A 20,032-nucleotide genomic window follows, 5' to 3' on the forward strand; every position below is an offset into this window, starting at 1 on the left:
TTTCCATTACATGCATTTTTAAAAAAATGTATTCAAGCATTTTTGTAATATATGTGTAAACGATCAGAAAAAAACAGCTATGGTACTAATGTGTTACAGCTTTGTATATTAGCATGTCCACTGCATTTACTTCAAAGCTACATGCTGTTCTAATAATCTTTGACTGACAGCTGTGGCAATCTAATACCTTCTCTATTTTTTTTCTTTTCTGGTTTATTTAATCAATATTGCAACTACTTCATGTCTGTCTTGTCAATCTTACCCAAAAGAAAGAGTAAACCATACTATTGCAAGTCTGGTTGTATTGTCCTTGACGGGATAGGAGAAACACCTCATAAATGTTAACCAAATCTGCAAGAGATGAAGAAAATTAGCATTTATTTTTAAAAATCAATTTAAAGCAATATGAAAAAGACTTGTAAATAAATGTCAGTCATGGAGAACAAGATATAAGTCTTCAGAATTCTCAAGCTGGGTCTGTGTATTGGCGTAGGTAATTTCTGATGATGCGTTTATACAATCATTAATGACACGAAGAAGACAAAACGGATGACTTTCCTTTAAATGATAGCTGTGTACTGAGCCTAATTCTCTGAAATGTCAGACTACAACTGCCTTACTTAAACCAGGGGTGGACTTATTTATTTATCAATTATTTGATTTATACCCCACCCTTTCTCCCAGTAGGAGCCCACTCCAGTAGGAGGACTTCAGAATTGCATTGTCTACTTCTCGTTTTTACTAGCATCCTGGGACCCACCAAATTCTCATTTCTCAGTCTGCTCCTGCCAGCAGCAGCCACTAGAATAAAGCTAAACACAGGACAGAGGAGAACAGAGCAGGTTATGATCTAGCCTCAAGAATGTTTTATTAGCTGGCATTTATTTATTTAAAATATTTATATACCCTCGCTCATCAGAATAACACAAAAGTGGTGTACATAAAAACAATTCAATATAAATCAATTCAATATACAATCCAATGAAAACAGCATTATCACAATGAGAGTAGCCAGAAATCATTTAACTGATATCAGAGGCTAGAGAAAGTAAACAGGTATTCTTTTAACAGCTGGTGGTAGCTCATCACACTATGGTGCCTGTTGTATCTTGGTGTGAAGTTCATCCCATAGGCTGGGAGATGCCATCCTTATGTATTTATTTTGTGGAACTCATTTTGAGGGGTTTGCTGTACTTAGTTAAACTATTTTATTCCAGAGTTAAGGAGCTATAATGAACCTATATGTATAGAGGCGTCATATCTTGAAAATATGAAATATGCGTTCATAATGATGAATGAATTTTTTGCAAAGTGAACCACTATCAGACATGACTAAACAACACTTCCATAATGTTATGGGTGCTGACCAGCCATTCCTTTATTAGGCAGATTGCTTGCTAATGCAGAGTTCAGAAAAGTTTTGGAAGCGGCAATCCAATGGCTTCATTCTCCTTCTGGCCTTGGAATATAGCTTCTAATGAACAGAAGGCAAAACAAACATACCATGTTTTAAATAAGCCAAGAACTGACTAACAGCCCTCAATTCCAGCATCTTATGCTAGAGTTTAAAAGATTTACACTAGCATTGGTGATTCCCCAGAAGATGGCCTGTAATAAGCCAAGAGACTGGAATCAATGTTTTACATAGATCTGATATACACAATGTGCACTAATCCATTCCATCTTTTGGGTAATTCAGATGGTATTGTTTCCTCCTCTCACCTCTATGTACACTGAGATGTAGAGCAGGTCTCAGGCTTGCATGCCTCTTCCCTGCCTCTCCTGCTTCTCTCACAATATGCAAAAGGTAAAACTGCAAAAAATTAGACACAGCTCACCGTATTTCCCATCTCAGATGGTTGTTTGAATTAATCCTCAGAAATCAGCTATGCCAGGATGCACAAAAACTAGTCTGCGTTGGTCCCAAGTCCATCCATTTATCAGACTGTGACTATCATAGGCTGTACAAACCATAGTCACTGTAAGAATGTCTTGGAGAAAAGGTACCTGCCTTTTCTTTGGAACATTCCCCATGCTCCACTTAATTGCTACTTAGTCTGGGGAGGCATCAAACCCCCACTTACCCACCAAAGTTAACTGGGTGACTTTGGGTCAGCCACTGTCTCTCAGCCTAACCTACCTCACAAGGTTGCTATGGTAATACAAGTGGGATAGCACCATGTATGCCATATTGAGATTCTTAAAAGAATGGCAATGGACTGCCTTCAAGTCGATCCCAACTTATGATGACCCTATAAATAGGGATTTCATGGTAAGTGGTATTCAGAGGGGGTTTACCATTGCCTCCCTCTGAGGCTAGTCCTCCCCAGCTGGCTAGGGCCTGCTCAGCTTGCCACAGCTGCACAAGCCAGCCCCTTCCTTCTCCGCAACTGCCAGCTGGGGGGCAACTGGGCTCCTTGGGACTATGCAGCTTGCCTACGGCTGCACAGGTGGCAGGGCATGTAACCTCTGAGCCACTCACTGTGGGAGTGATCTTTAGCTGGCCCTTGACACCCAGGAGACATGAGCAGGGATTTGAACTCACAGACTCTGGACTAGAATGCAGAGAGGAAAAAAGACTCAGAAACACCAGGCTCTAAAGCAATGTAATAAATATAATAAGACACCATCATATGGAAAATCCCCAGCGACCATAGGAGCATGGAATATTTCTTTCTTACTTTTTTTAATCAAAGTACACCACCATCAAATAAAGTTTTTCTGAGGTTGATAACAATCTCAAATGGCTACATTTCAACAGTTCTGCTTGCATATTCAGTGCAAATAATATTATTCACATTAGTTACTTACACCATCCAGCTCTGTGCGCACTCTGATATAACACCGCCTGTACCAGGTTCCCGTATCATTTTCTATTTCTATAAACTCATCTATCTGCTTGGGAGTTTTGATCCTGTTAACCTATGCAGAACACAAAAAAGGATTGTTATGTTCTTTCTCCACTGGAAACATTCAACGTTATTCAAAAGAGGATAAGGCCAACAGCTTCATGATGAACTTCCCCTTGGTTAAAACACAGGATCATGTCTAAAAATTAAGAAACAAAGGGAATTGGATGCTGCACCATTAAGGGCAATTGCACAGAATGATATGTGGTATCAATCTGGTTTGCAACGGAGCATGAAATCTAAACCCACTTTCCTGGAAGTAAGCCGCACTGAACTCAACGGAACTTCTCAGTAGGCAGGTGAAGGAGTAGGCAGGTGAAGGAGTAGACAGGAAGTGGGTTATTTTGCTGTACATTAGTGAGAATGGATAGCTGAATAATAGCCAGCTGGACTATAGGTTTCATAGAATCATAGAATAGTAGAGTTGGAAGGGGCCTACAAGGCCATCAAGTCCAACCCTCTGCTCAATGCAGGAATCTAAATCAAAGCATTTCCAACAGATGGCTGTCCAGCTGCCTCTCGAAAGCCTCCAGTGTCGGAGATCCCACTTCCTCTCTAGGTAATTGGTTCCATTGTCGTATGGCTCTAACAGTTAGGAAGTGTTTCCTGATGTCCAGTCGAAATCTGGCTTCCTGCAACTTGAGCTCATTATTCCATGCCCTGCACTCTGGGACAATCGAGAAGAGATTCCAGCCCTCCTCTGTGTGACAACCTTTCATGTACCTGAAGAGTGCTATCATATCTCCCCTCAGTCTTCTCTTCTCCAGGCTAAACATGCCCAGTTCTTTCAGTCTCTCCTCATAGGGCTTTGTTTCCAATCCCCTGATCATCCTTGTTGCCCTCCTCTGAACCTGATCCAGTTTGTCTGCATCCTTCTTGATGTGCAGAGACCAGAACTGGATGCAGTATTCAAGATGAGGCCTAACCAGTGCTGAATAGAGGAGAACTAGTACTTCATGCGATTTGGAAACTATACTTCTGTTAATGCAGCCTAATATAGCATTTGCCTTTTTTGCAGCCACATCACACTGTTGGCTCATATTCAATTTGTGATCAACAACAATTCCAAGATCCTTCTCACATGTCGCACTGCTGAGCCAAATATCCCCCATCTTATAACTGTGCATTTGGTTTCTTTTTCCTAAGTGTAGAACTTTGCATTTATCCCTGTTGAATTTCATTCTGTTGTTTTTAGCCCAATGCTCCAGCCTATCAAGGTCCCTTTGAATTTTGTTTCTGTCTTCCACGGTATTAGCTATGCCCCCCAATTTTGTATCATCTGCAAATTTGATAAGCATGCTTTGTACCTCCTCATCCAAGTCATTAATAAAAATGTTAAAGAGCACTGGGCCCAGGACTGAGCCCTGTGGTACCCCACTCGTTACTTCTGCCCAGTTTGAGAAGGAACAATTGATAAGCACTCTTTGAGTACGATTCTGGAGCCAACTGTGGATCCATCTAATAGTTGTTCCATCCAGCCCACATTTAGCTAGCTTGCTAATCAGAATATCTTAAGAATATTTCTTAAGATCTTTTTACAAAATAGAGAGGGGGAAAACCTGAATATAACATCAAGGCTTCATATGAGATTGATATAAAACAAAACAAAGAAAAGGATACTATTTTTACCAAAAATGTCTTCCTAAAATCTTCCTTCTGTTTTATATGTTAGTTCAATAGAATTAAAATATCCCACATGCTCCTTAATTTGTTCATCCATTAATAGATTTTTACTATATTTTCCAAGTCTCACTATTATAAATCTAGCTGCCACAAGTAATTGGATACAGGACCCTCCTGGACCCTTTGGAAAATACAAAGTATCTGTTTCTGTTTTTATTGAGATAATCTTCCTCACATTATGCAAACATCTATGGATCATATTAAACATAAGAGCCCTGTTGGATCAAAACAAAGGCCCACCTAGTTCCCACAGTTGTCCAGGCAGATGCCTGTGGGAACCAACAAGCAGGACCTGAGTGCTACAGCTCTCTCCCCACTTGTGCATCCCAGTAACTAGTATTCAAAGGTATACTGACTCTGACACTGGCAGTGCTACATAGCTATTATGAGTAGTAGCCATTGATAACCTTAAGCCTTCAAAACATACTCTCATTTTCAACACCTATCTGTCATAGATATTCTTAATGTTTTTGTTTTTCTTAAGAGAAAGGGATGCTTTCCACACTTCCAGTACTTATATCTATCAAAACTGTGACTGATGATGATCCCATGGGGCATAGATACTTACTGTGAAAACTTTTTCAGGCTGACCACGAGCTCGCATGTTTGTATCATGAATTTGTTTGAGAATCATCCAAGCTTCATCATGTTTCCCAGCCTGCAGATATGAACACATTTGGTAAAAAAATACATATATTAAAATAGAAACTCAACAGAGTGGGCATGGAGATTGCTGAGAATTCATAATACTAATATATCTGTTTGATTTACCCTTGTACCCATGATTCTTCCATTCAAAAACTGTTAGTTTTTGAATCCTGTAGTCCCAGAAAGTGCCAGCTGCTCACTTCTCAGTGCACTCTCAACTGTATGGTATAGCATATTGAATTTATTTCCTGCTGGCTTGGGGCAGCTGGGGTGTGTGTGTGGCAGGGAGCAGACTGACGTTTTTTTGTAGATTGCAGCAGACATGACTTCCCCACAAGCAGAGAGGCAACTCCATTCAACCCTAACCTCCTCCAGCCAATAGATCTGAGGATTAGGGCTCCCCTGTAATTTATTAAGTTACTTTACTTTTTTGGTTATTTTTATCCCATCGTTTAGGCTCAAGACTTCACAAGGCAGTTTATAAAACAAGAACGAGGATTAAGAACACTACAGTAAAAATAATCCACAAAGAAAAAGCTTAATGGAATCATAAGGTCCTTAGAGTCCTTTCAAAACCTACACAGTGGGGGCCAAAGTTCTCCAGGGAGGGAGCTCCAAAGGTGTGGAGCCACCATTGAAAAGGCCCTGTCCCGGTCCCCATGAACCTGATCTGTCTTAGTGGTTGGCTACAGAGCACAGTCTCCAAGGTTGATCTGGGCCCCCAGGTAAATTCAAGCTGTTTAATGATATAGCCATTTTACCTCAAGCAAGAACCGTGGACTTTCTGGCATGAAAGTAAGTGCCACCACAGCAGAAACACAGGGTAAAGCGCACATAATAACAAACACTCTCCAGCTGTGAAACTGATAAGCAGATCCCATGCTGAAACTCCATCCTGTTAGGAAAACACACACACACACACATATAAAAGACAATGCCTTAAAAACATGGCATATTTTGCAAGGTTGACTTTGTTGCTCATGGGAAATTTACTGATACGGATAGATCAGGCCTAAAAACTTTTTGCCTTCAACAATATAATATATCAGGAAACAAAATAAAATTGAAAATGAAAACTTACAATGGTTTATCCAAAGATATCAGCACGCACATTTAGATATATGCTACAACTTAACTATTACACCATGCAAGTTGCTGATCACCTGTGATTGGTAACTGCTATTAAGCAATGAGTTTTGTTTTATTTATTGTTACATTTATATACAGTCTTTTCACCATGGAACTCAAGGTGGCATACAAACACGGTTCTCCCCCTTCCACTTTTATTCTCACAACAAACCTGTGAGGCAGGTTAGGCTGAGAGACAGTGACTGGCCCAAGGTCACCCAGTGAGCTTCATGTCTGAGCAGGGATTTGAACCCTGATGTCCCAGATCCTAGTCCAGTACTCTAACCACTGCACCAAATTGGCAATCTGCATTACAATTTGGTTCTCCTGATTAGCCTCTCCCTATTTATATGCTTTCACTTGGTCTCTTCCTGCCATATACTTAAGAAGGCAAGCACAAAGGGACACCACACATCAAGCTGGAATGATCAGAAGATATATTACCTATAGTTATGTCTAGATTTCCATGAATAAAGTGGATACTTTTTGGCTATTTTGTTTCACTTTTCTTGAACTGATTACAATACTTTTCTCAAGAAATTCCTCATTTAATTATTCTGCTCCAAAATTGAATGATAAATAAGGCAGTAATATATCAAATGCTAAGTATTTCCTTGTAGGTTTTATACTAGTAATGCATCAGACATCAATGCTAGAAACAAACAAAAATGAAAACAAATCCAGAAAATTATTCATTAAATGTATAGTTAGATGATTGTTGTTTCTTTCAAATGGTGTGTGAGTGTGTGAGCGAGCGAGCGAGCGAGAGAGAGAGAGAGAGAGAGAGAGAGAGAGAAGCCTGGGAAGCTAATGACTACTTTAAAACAGGAGAATGAAAAATCTGAAGCACGTGAGTGCAATACAGTTCAAATGCTATTCTACTGAGCCTTTAAATATCCTTATAACAAATACAGTGAAAATACAACTTTGTTTATAATAAAATAATAAAATTTTATTTTTGAGTCGCCTATCTGGCCGAATTAACGGCCACTCTAGGCGACGTACAATAACAGGATAAAATACAATATAAAACCATAACAACAACGTTCAATAATTAAACTACCCACTCTTACATATAATGAACAGCATTAAAAACTAACCCACCCCAGAAACCCCATAGGCCTGCCTGAACAGGAAAGCCATCAAGGAGGGGGCATGGCGGAGATCTAAAGGAAGGGAGTTCCAGAGGGTGGGGGCCACAATCGAAAATGACCTCTCTCTGGTCCGCACCAGCCTAGCTGTTTTAACTGGTGGGATCGAGAGAAGGTCTTGTGTGGCTGATCTTGTCAGGCGGCATAATTGGTGATGCTGGAGGCGCTCCTTCAGATAAACTGGGCCGAAATCGTATAGGGCTTTAAAGGTTAATATCAGCACTTTGAATTGGGCCCGGTAGACAACTGGTAACCAGTGAAGATCTATTAATACTGGAGTGATATGATCACAGCGACGGCTGTTCTTTATCAAACATGCCGCCGCATTCTGTACCAGCTGTAGTTTCCGGACCGTTTTCAAGGGCAGCCCCACGTAGAGCACATTACAGTAGTCTAAGCGAGAGGAGACTAGGGCAGGTATCACTCGTGGGAGAAGATGGACAGGAAGGTAGGGTTGCAGCCTCCGTATCAGATGGAGTTGATACCAAGCTGCCCGGCTCACTGCTGACACTTGAGCCTCCATAGACAGCTGTGAGTCAAGAATGACCCCGAGGCTGCAGACCTGGTCCTTCAGGGGCAATCTTACCCCATTAAACACCAGGTTTATATCTCCCAGCCTTCTCTTATCTCTCACGAGTAACATCTCGGTCTTATCAGGGTTCAGCTTCAGCCTATTCCGTCCCATCCATCCACCTACGGCCTCCAGGCACTTGGACATGGTATCTACAGCCAACTCTGGTGAAGATTTAAACGAGAGGTAGAGCTGAGTATCATCCGCATATTAGTGACACTGCAGCCCAAACCTCCTGATGATAGCCCCCAGCAGCTTTACATAGATGTTGAATAGCATGGGGGAGAGGATAGAACCCTGTGGCACTCCACAGTTGAGAGGCCAAGGGTCTGAAACCTCATCCCCTAATGCCACCTGTTGGTGCCTGTCTGAGAGATAGGAACGGAACCACCATAAAACAGTGCCCCCTATTCCTAATCCCTCCAGGCGATCTAAAAGGATACCGTGGTCAATGTGATGTTCCTGTATTAATGTATATATGGTAAGTGCTGTTTGTATAGGAGATACATGGTAAGTGGAATGAAAGAGGAGGGGGGAGTGAATGGGCAGTAGAATGCTGGATGATTGGCTGAGTGTTTAGAATGGCTGAGAGTATAAATGGAAGGATGACAGTTAAATCTGGGTGGACGTGAGTGGGTTGTTTTGGTGGGTTTTTGAGAGGAGATTGTGTGGAGAGTTAGTGGATGTGAGGAGAGTGTGGACTTCGGATTAATACTAAGACAAGTACCAGAAATAGATGAAACCATATGCTTATGTGCCTTTATAAAGTAATCTTGTTATCTCTGTTATTTAATAAAAACTATATTTGGTTTACCGAAGGCCTGATCCTTGGCTGGGGTTATACAGACCAGAAGGGAGGGCAAGGTGCTTACCAAGGCTGAAGGGAAACTGTAACAATTGGTGGCAGCGGTGAAGGGAAGAATATAACACCACAAGTATTCAGAGCAAACCAGGATCGTATGCTTTATATATAAAGATCAAAGGGATTGGGGACACCTTTTTTTTTTCCAATTAATTTTTATTCAAATTTTCAAAACCAAAACAATACAAAAAGAAAAAACACAAATCAATAACTAATACAATAAAAAAGAAAAAAAATATAAAAATATTGACTTCCGATTTGTCGTAGTTCAGCTATAAATCTATAATATATAACAAGCCTGTCTCTTAATAGATTATAAAATCACCTTCCTCCAGCGGTTATCTTAATTGGTTTCAAATCTCATTAACATCATATCATTTTATTCTTCCACAAAAAGTCAAAGAGAAGTTTCCAATCCTTGAGATATATGTCCATCGATTTTTTTTCTAGATAAACATGTCAATTAATCCAACTCATCAAGTCTACTAAGTCCAGTAATTTCAAATCGCTCTTCTTCCATTATCCATATTGGTTCCATCTTCCATCTTTACGCACCCAATAATCTTGCTGTCATAGTCATATAATAAGAGTCTGATAGGAATTTCCTTTATCACAGATATTTTCTTGCCATCAATTCCGAACGTACCACTGAAGTATTGTTGCAAAGCCGCATCTCTGTTCCTCTTTTTTACATGATACACTAGCACATCTCTTGAAGATTTTTCCACTGACACAAAACAGGGATTAATTCTGTTAACTTTCTCCATTTCAAGTTCCATCAAATCCTTCCAGTCCAGGAATTTTTTTGAACCGATAATATCTTTATCTCCAATCTCTTCAATTCCTTCAGGGACAGCGCTGAGTTCCAAACCGTAATATTTGTCTCCAGGATCCATCACAACCAGGAAATCCAAATCTTTTTCCATGTCCATATTTAATCCAATCTCCATAGTTTGAACCTTGCCTTTAATTTCTCTTTCATCCTTTTTTGGTTTTCCAGATCTATCTTTATTCTCCTTTCTCATAGAATCCTGAATTTCTTTCAGCTCCTGTCTCATTTCGTCAAATTCAATTCTCAACGCTTGACTATTATTTCTCAGTTCTTGTTTTATTGACTTAATCCCATTCATTATTTTCTGAAACATGTCTAAAGATAAAGTCCCTTCTTGTACATCCATGATCTTCTTAATTGTCATTCTTACAGCCAAAGGAACAAAACTCCTTCAATTTTCAATGTCCCAAGCAAAGAGCAGTTTATTTCTTTATCCAGTTACAAAGGAGTTAATCTTTCAAACCAACTGGCGTCACACTCTAGACAGCCCTTATCTCTTATGTGCCCAGAAGTGCAAAAACAGCTTTAGTTCACAGCGTCCAATTAACTAGTAGCAGAAAGAATGAGCAGATTCGTCAAAAAAAAGTAGATCAGAAAAAATAGTCCCAGACATATATTACACAAAAGTCTTACAAATCAAAAAGATTTTTCTTTTCTCTTCCAATCAGAAACCCCTCATCCGTTGTAATCTTTATAATGCTATTTTCCATGTCAGCTTTTTGCAATAAAAAAAAGATAGGCTATTTTTATTTTCTTCCCCCTTAGTTCCGTGAGTAAAAGAGAAGGAAAGTTTTGAATCACCCAGGTTTTCTTAACTGCTGGTTCTCTGACAAATCTCTTTAGCTGTATAGATAAGAAAGTGATAAGCCTAGACAGGAGAATGCTTGCCTTTTAGTCCGTTTCTTTAAAGAAAAAAAAACGGGTCACTTATTCAGCTGAGCAAGTTGGAAATCCTCGCTCTGTCCGAGCTGCTGGAAGACCTTCTTTCACAGACAATTCTGATGAATTCCAGTCTCCAACAATCACAACAAAGCTGTGTGGAAAATCTCACGTTTCTTCCTTATCCGGAAGAAATTATCCCCAGTCAAAAAATACCCTTCTGACTGGATTTAAAACTGAAAAAGTTTCATCCAAGACGGGAGCCCGTCTCAGAGCTGCACAGGCGGAGGGATCCTCCTGGGAAGTCCGGGATTGGGGACACCTTAAGCACTCAGTCACAGAGATAACCTGATAGAGAGACTCAGGCAGAGTCTCTGGGAATACTGGTTATAGGACGTGACTGGTGGTGCTGCCTAGCAGGGGGATCTGTTGAGATCTGTGCTAGAGCGGGGAGAGAAACCATAAAAAAGGACAGTCCGGACTGGTGGAGTCCCTGGTGGTGCCTAGTGACAGGCAGTAACCACGAGCAGGTAGGAACCTGACAGGGAGAGCCAGGGAAGGGCGCCACAGTCAACGGTATCAAAAGCCGCTGAGAGATCCAGGAGGACGAGGAAGGTATGTTCTCCCCTATCCAATGCCCTCCTCATATCATCCACCAGAGCGACCAAGGCTGTTTCAGTTCCATGTCCAGTCCTGAAGCCCGATTGGAATGGATCTAGGTAATCTCCTTCATCCAAGTGTGTCTGTAACTGTTTGGCCACCACTCGCTCGATCACCTTGCCCAAGAATGGTAAATTAGAGACTGGACGAAAATTATTTAGTTCTTGTGGATCCAAGGAGGGCTTTTTCAGAATAGGCTTTATTACTGCCTCCTTGAGGGCAGATGGCAATGCACCCTCTTCCAAGGATGCATTTACCACTGCCTTGATCCTTTCGTTCAGTCTCTCTTTACAGCTTATAATGAGCCATGATGGGCAAGGATCCAGTAGACAGGTGGTTGGCTTCACAGAAGAGAGCACCTTGTCCACTTCCTCAGAAGGAAGAGGCCGAAACCGATCCCATTGAACCGTAATGCAACTGGCCGACTTTGGCTCACTCCCTGTATCCACAGCGCACGGAATCGTGCTCTTCAGATGCTCGGTTTTATCGGCAAAGTGTTTCGCAAATATGTCACAGGAGGCTTTAGAATGCTCCATGGGTTCCTGGGCAACTGGACTGACCAGGCTTCGGACCACTTGGAACAACCTCCTGGGACAACACTCTGCAGACGCAATAGAGGCAGCAAAGAATTCCCTCTTTGTTGCCTTTGCTGCCACTTGGTAGGCAGCTATTGCTGCACTAACCAGTGTCCGATCATCTTCGGAGCGAGATTTCTGCCCCCGGCGCTCTAGTCGTCTCACCTCCTGTCTCAGACCTCGCAACCGTGGTGTATACCAGGGAGCAATCTGAGTTCTATTCAGGGGGAGAGGACGTTTCGGAGCCACCCAGTCTATTGCCCTAGTGATCTCCCCATTCCACTCCATCACCAGGGTTTCGACCGGGCGCCCTTCCGCAGGCTCCAGATCTCCCAGCGCATTCAGAAATCCTATAGGATCCATCAGGCGTCTGGGGCGGACCATCCTAATAGGTCCTTGTCCCCTACGGAGGGTGTGTGGCATTGAGAGGTCTATATTCACCAAGTAGTGGTCTGACCATGACACGGGGTTAGAAAAAACAGCCCCCATTTTCAGAGCACTTCCCTCCCCTCCCGAGACAAACACAAGGTCAAGAGAATGACCAGATACATGGGTGGGCCCTATATTACTAAGGTGCAGTTCCCATGAAGTCATGGTTTCCATGAAATCCCGAGGGGCTCCAGTGAAATCCCCCAACACCAATAAATTGGGGGAGAGCATCCGCACACCCGCGACCACCTCAAGCACCTCGGTCAGGGAATCTGCCGTGCAGCGGGGTGGGCGGTACACAAGAAGAATCCCTAAACTGCCCTTTGGGCCCAACCTCCAGTACATGCAGTCAACAAACTTGGTCTCGTGGAGAGGGGGTCTGGCGAAAACTAAGGACCTCTGATAGATGACTGCCACTCCCCCCCCCGACTACCCACCCACAGCTGCTGTGCGTATTGGAAACTGGCTGGACACATAGCCTCAAGCGTAGGCGCTGAGGCCTCATCCAGCCAGGTCTCCGTAATACATACCAGGTCTGCGCCCTCATCCAGAATCACATAATGGATGAGCGCTGTCTTATCGGCCACAGACCTGGCGTTACACAACAGCAGTCGGAGGTCGGATGGAGTCCTGCGTCCCCCAGTTATCTTCTGGTTCTGGACAGGCCCAGAACAGGGGATGGATATTAAACATGTATCCCTTGTTCCCCTAAACTGGTATGGGCTGCCACCTGCACCTTTCCAGGATCTGCCGCCTAGCCTTTTAACATAATGGCTCCCCACCCTCCCCACGGTACCCCCCTCCGGTCTGCACATGTCCCACTCCTTGTCCGCTAATCAGGCAGGCCCTCCCACCCTTAAAACAACACCAAAATGCCCCCAAATCCAGCAGACAGTCTGTATCTCCGTTGCTTTTTAAAAGATATTAAAATAGCCCGATCGCTGTCCCCATCCACAGCACAGAGTAAGCAAGAGGCTTACGACGGGGGGCTACAAGTCCAGCTGCAGCCTTTACTCACAGGTTCCAAACTGGACCTGAGCGGCGGATCCAGCAGCCTCTCTTGCTCCACAGATGGAGTTGCAGCCAGTGGGCCTCTTGTCTCCCGTCGCTTCCGGACCTCCACCACAGCTCTCTCTTTGCCCACACAGCAGTACTGTCCCCACTCCTCGCTACCTTCCCGGTACAGCCACTGGCTCCTCTTCTTCATCGAGGCCGAAATATCTCGCCGTCCTTCTTCCGCGTCCCGCTTCTCCTCCCGTGTCTCGTTCCTCCTCCGGAACAGCCAGCGGAGGGCACGTCACGACGCGACGATGATGCCGCAGCCATTCCCCGCTCATCCGCCACAGGCGAACCGCTGGAGAATGTGGCATTCTGCTGACATGATGGCCTTTGGTTTCCTCAAAAGCTGCAGCTGGAGTTTTCAGCTTCTGTCTTGCAGACCTTCTTAGATTCTGCCTTCTGTGATTTCAGCTTCAAGGTTGACTCTCCATCTGTGTCATGTTCTTTTCCCAGGTTGTTCTTAAATCCCTCACTGAACCTCTTCACAGTCCACCAAACACGACAGAATGCTTATACCTTTACATCACCCAGTGCTCCAATAAGTGCCTTTTAAAAATACAAATGCTACAATATAATTAGTAAGTAAACAGCCACAGGAATGAGTTATTTAACATGTTCAACATATATTGTCCCATTTTGTATATTACTCTTTTACTCTTATACCACATACACTCCTTTCAGGCATTCTCCTTTGCATGTTTAACTGCACTTAAAGGATTTCCATTTAGTTATTTTTTTGGTGTTACGTCAAACAGCTTGTCCGGTCATATCTTTATTTCATTTTATTTATTTACCCTGCAATCGTATAGTCCCTATGAAGGTGTAAGAAGCACTGGATCACTCTCTCTGAGGGTGGAGAGAGAGGTCTGGTCACACAGTGACATGCAAAGTCAGATCCTCTCTTCTTGCCACCACAGCAGCTTCCACAGCTGCTGCCCTACTGATCCAGCTCTGATATCCATAGAGGCAAAAAGGGGACATGCCTGGGGCAGTCTGGGAATGTGCTGGGGGTGGACCAGTTGCACTCTGGGCTCCTTCTGGGAGAAAGGGCGGGATATAAATCTAATAAATAAATAAATAAATAATAAATATGGATCCAAAGGATCCATAGCCTTCACAACTTACTGACCCACCCCAAAACTAGGAAGAAGCTTATGTTATCCTAGGAGCTGGCATAATTCAATCATGTTTATTTCCCTGCCACTGGAAAACAATGGAAGGAATTTTTTTAAAAAGGCAGGGAAAATAACAGAAGAGCATAAGAGCACTCCTTCACCCTCACTACCACTTTGTCAGTGAGAGCCCAGCAGGGCATTTGATAAGGTGGAAGCATTAGTATATTTACAGCCTCTCTGTCTCCCATCACAGAACTCGGGGCAGGACATATGGGTTCCCAGGCAATCTCCCATCCAGTTACAGACCACACCTGGATCTGCTTAGCTTAATTAAACTGGTTATATCATGGGCCTCTACTCTTTTACAAGATTAAATTTGAAGGTATATATGCAAGTTTAGCTCATTTCCGAGCCTCATGTTCATTTTTTTATCTTGAAATCAATGTGTCATCACTTAACTAAAATCAGCAAGTTTCATACTGCATATGGATTATTCTCACAGAAAAGACTGCTTTTATTTTATTGGGGGGGGGGCGGTCTACTCAAAAATCATTTCCTGCAAATAAAGAATGAAAGCAGGCTAGAAGCTCTGCATGTTTTAATCTTTTGTCATCATTCTTTTAAAAAGTCAGAGTCACACAGGCTAAAGATTAAATTGACAAACACTTGCTATTTAGCTGTCTTTGAAAAGAGAATCAATTATTTCTCTACACATTTGCCATGCATACATTCTCACAGAAACACTAACAAGCTATCTTAAAAATTTATCATTAACCCAGATATTAATTGCTCAATTAGATGTTCACAAGAAGACTGAAGTTGTCATTCTAGTGTCAAAAATCATATTAATAATAAAGGGGATCATGCTGGTTTACACACAAAGAAACTGGCCTTTTAATTATCAATAAAATTAATTTGCATGAAAATTAATATAAAGGCTAAGAATATTTTGAATCTGTAATATCTACTGTGCTTAAATCTTGTCATTATTTAAGGATAAGAGCGAAAAACCAGCCAAAACCAGCCAATAAGGATAAGAGCTAAAAACCAACCAATAAAGTATTGTTGCACGCCTCCCCCAATCTCTGAGCAGTGACATTTCTGGGGGTCCCTGTGCTCCTCCAGGGTTTGGTTTCCTTTGGGGAAGAAGGTCAGGGGAGACTGCGGTGTCTTTATGAAATATGGTTTGTTTATTTACACACATTCCAACCTGAGCTCAAGGATGGAGGGGTTCAATGCATCAGCAGTCCAACATCCAGCTTTCCATCTGGGCTGCAGGAGGCACCCCAAAGGCCATGGTGCAGAGAGCCAGTCTCTCTGCCTGCCTTCCAGTTCCCAGCAATTCTCTGATGATGATGATGTACTGCCTTCAAGTCGATCCCGACTTATGGCGACCCTATGAATAGGGTTTTCATGGTAAGTGGTATTCAGAGGGGGTTTGTTTACCATTGCCTTTTTCTGAGGCTGAGAGGCAGTGACTGGCCCAAGGTCACCCAGTGAGCTTCATGGCTGTGTGGGGATTCAAACCCTGGTTTACCAGGTTGTAGTCCAACACGTTTTCTGCTTTGCAGTTGATAAAAACCAAGGACTTATTAAGAATTCACTGTATAGTTGAAAATATAGTTAACCCCCCATGGGATTGTCACATTGGTAACATTCCTCTATAAAGTCTAACTTCTGTTTCTACTTTAAGAGTGACTGCTGAAAAGCATTGTCTGTGGTTCCAGTATAGGTGGTGGTGGTACATTCTGATGCTAACATTGTGCTACATTCTAAACCCAATGTAATTCTTTTTCAGTATGATCACAAAATACAGCCCACATTCCCACTAATGAGAAAAAATAAAGCAGTTGCACATAATTGCTTTTGGGAACCAGGTTTATCCACTTCTTCACTGATATCAGCAAGGCCAGCACCCTTGCCAGTGAATGCACAGGGTCGAGGGTTCTTGCTTTCTCCCTTCCTCCGTATCTACATAGAGTCCTTGTATGTCGAACGTTAGTTCACCTAAGCTCACAGGTTATCAACAGCAGTTGTCTAGTGTAGGCAGAGAATAGAGGAGACCCCACTCAAGAACTCCTGAGTCTTGGAAGGTACCAGAAATTTTCTATTTTGGAGTCAGACTTCAAGCAGCAGAACAGTCTTTACAATATATGCTTTTATTCATATCTTGCACACTACAACTAATAAAATTCTAGGTGGTCTTAGCCATCATTGCAGAAACAGAAAAAGAGAAATATATATCAGTATGAAAGAAGTTGCTGGATATCCATTTAACATCAAAGTAAAAGACTATGAAGGCACATCTTAGTTAAAACAAATTATAATAAATGAAGGACTGAGTTAAAGTCTAAATCATATTACATAGCCAAAGTATAAAGTACGTGGAAATACATGTCATAATACATCACCCATCAGATGTCATAGATGGAATAGATGGATGGTTCTTTCTTCTGCTTTCTTCAGCCCCCCACTCCAGCAGATCTGAGGGGTAATGAATGCTATAAGACTTGGCCTTTTATATCCTTTTCCCCATGGTGTTATCATTTATACTGTCTACTAGAGGCGGCACTAGTGACCTTTCTGCCTTCTTCGAGAATGCTCAATGTAAACTACTAGTAGAAGAATGAGTTGGTGTTAACCATATCATATAAGGAACTTCCTCCAAAAAATGTCAGTTTGAACATTGGATGTCTGCCTAGACGTCTTATATCTATGTCTGTTCCAGTTGCTGTCACAGGCAAATTACATCTCTGGTGAGGAGATGGAGGAAAGGAGGGGCATTTTTAAACTACTCCTTTATTTATTTTATTTATTTATTTATTGCATTTGTATACCGCCCCATAGCCAAAGCTCTCTGGGCGGTTTACAAAAATTAAAAACAAATATACAAATTTAAAAACACATTTTTAAAAAGCAATTTAAAAACACGTGCTAAAATGCCTGGGAGAAGAGGAAAGTCTTGACCTGGCACCAAAAAGATAACAGTGTTGGTGCCGGGCACACCACTCCTTTCTCACTATTTGGCTCTTGTGCATGAAGCAGACTTTATAGGCTATTCCAGCATATCTTAAGCATATTCTAAGCAAATATAAGCATATTCTAAGCAAATATAAGCAATGTACATGATTTCAGCATAATTTATGCTTATTTTAAGCCATTATCTGGGATGGCTCATTACATCATGAACACCTGCCGTTCTAGAGAGACTCATCTGCCACTAAAAAGTATGATATAGGAGAAAGTAATATGGCCACGAATATTTCCTCATCTGGAAGGATGGGGCAGGGTAGCATTCTACAAGGTAGAGTGTGGTAAATCTGCAAAAATGAGATGTCACCTTTATACTAAGGAAGTTGTCAGCAATTTGGGACAAACCTGGTTCACTAAAGCAATAAGCGCTAAGTTCAAGGTTCTAGTTTTGGTGTACGGCCCTATATAGCTTGGGACCAGGATACCTGGAAGACCATCTTATCCCTTATATACAGTAGGGCCCCACTCACACGGCAGGTTACGTTCCGGACCCCCGCCGAAAAGCGAAAACTGCTGAAAAGTGGAACTCATTGAACAGAATGGTGTGCGACGGCCAAAAACCACCGTAAAAGCGGAGCAAGCACCATATGAGTGGGGCTTTAGTCTAATTGCATCTAATTGAGACTGCCGCATTAGCAAAGTGCCATAAAGGGAAGCGCCGTAAAGAGGGGACCTACTGTACCCAGTCGATGCAGGTGAGGGCCTCTTGCAGATATCATCTTATCAGGAGGTTTGTTCCACACAACATAGGAAGTGGGCCTTGTAATGGCACTTACTCTTTGGAATTCCCTCCTCTTAAATATTAGACAGGCACAATCTCTGTTATCCTTTCGGTGCATACTGAAGACCTTCCTCTTTCAACAAGGGTTTTAAGTAGAGACCTTATCCCAGTCTGCATCTCTGTTGGAATTGCTTTTTAATATTTTTAAAAACTTTTAAAAAAAAATGTTTTTAAGGATGTTTTGTTTTAACATATTTTAGTCTGTTTTTATGATGTTTTAGTGTTTTTAGTGCTTTTGTTTGCTGCCCTGGGCTCCTACTGGAAGGAAGTGCGGGATATAAAAAAACAAACAAAAATCTTATATCAATCAAGTTACATTGGTATAAAAAGTAATTGCAGATGAATGCAAACCATATCCTTTGACCTCATCTATAGCGCCATAATCCTATCATATCTAAAACCAACCTTTCAGTACCCACAGACCTAGGCACTTAACATCCCAAGGGCTTGATTGGGAGGGTCCTTAATGATTATGTCACTATTGTCAGATATTTACTTCTCGCAACAGTAATTCAGCTTTTACTTCACCTAGAGTCTGGAATGCTCAATAGCATAATTACAAAAAATCCAAACCAGGAATAACATTTTGCCACTCCTTATTCAATCTAGACAAGTCTGCTCTAGTGCTTGTTTCCATATTATGATAGGGTAGTGAGCCCAGTGTGTTTTTTAAAAAATCAGTTAGGTTTTTCAGAAGTATTTTTAGTGCCCAGAAGTACCAAACACACATTTCTATAGGTTTGTTTCTAAGGATGTGGACACTAGTCCATGAAATTACGTCACAGTACATTTGTTAGTCTTTAAGGTGCCACAAGACTCTTTGTTTTTGCTGCAACAGACTAACATGGCTACCCTTTTCAAGAAGGTCTTTTTAGAATTGATTCTAAAATGCATGTCAAACAAATTTATCTAAAGATAAACTCTGGTGGTAAATGTAGGTATGTTCTTGGCTTCTGACCAATTTGCATCCACCACCCCTTTGTTGTGACACAACAGCAAGATATATGAGTTCTTTGTCTGATTCATTCAGGCGGCAATCCAGCTCTGCAGACTTAAACTTCACCCTTGCTCTCTGCAAATGCTGAATTCCAGAGTCATTAATCTTGAAAACAGCAGCAAGTTCCAAGGGGCGATGGGCTGTTAAAACAATAAACCCAAGTGCATCTTGGGAACAGTTTTCTCAGACTGTGGCATAAAATGAAACCTACAGTAACTGCATTTTAAGCCTCTGCAGCACCTTTACACTGAATATCACCTTCTCACTCTACTGATTATAAGAAATGACCAAATGAATCACCAAACCTGCAGCGACAGATTACAGAATGGTATTAGCATAGGGCAGATCAACAGAAATGGCAAAATATACAAAGATTCTAATTAATGTAGAACCACTTATTGAAATATTAAGCTGCAAGCAAGTGCAAATGCTTTCCCCCACAAATGACGTTTTTTCATTTTCAGCTTATTTGTTTAATCAGAGTTAAGAGAAACATCTGCAGAATAGACTAGTATTTTGCACCTTGGCTGGTAGAGTGATTTCCGCAGATGCACAGATGTGAAATTGTTATGTCATAATTGGTCCAGTTTGCACTTTGCTCAAACAAACTATGATTTGGAAACCAAAACCAAAACTTGGCTACAGACCAAACAAACTGTGATACCCAGTTCAGATATAATGCCAATATACAAGCCAGATATTGTGATTTGTTCCTCTTGT

General features: G+C 41.8%; 1 protein-coding gene across 1 annotated transcript in view; it reads right to left on the reverse strand.

Moving 5' to 3' along the window:
• SV2C (synaptic vesicle glycoprotein 2C) overlaps window positions 1–20,032 on the reverse strand; it is a 165,184-nt gene that overhangs the window by 24,045 nt on the left and 121,107 nt on the right. The window contains exons 5-8 of the mRNA XM_061620461.1: window positions 6,002–6,135; window positions 5,161–5,250; window positions 2,812–2,922; window positions 263–351 (exon numbers count right to left, since the gene is read on the reverse strand). Coding sequence (XP_061476445.1) covers window positions 263–351; window positions 2,812–2,922; window positions 5,161–5,250; window positions 6,002–6,135 — 424 coding nt within the window. The remainder of the gene's footprint in view (window positions 1–262; window positions 352–2,811; window positions 2,923–5,160; window positions 5,251–6,001; window positions 6,136–20,032) is intronic.

This window comes from Rhineura floridana, chromosome 1, assembly GCF_030035675.1.
Source record: "Rhineura floridana isolate rRhiFlo1 chromosome 1, rRhiFlo1.hap2, whole genome shotgun sequence".
Classification (NCBI taxonomy): domain Eukaryota; kingdom Metazoa; phylum Chordata; class Lepidosauria; order Squamata; family Rhineuridae; genus Rhineura; species Rhineura floridana.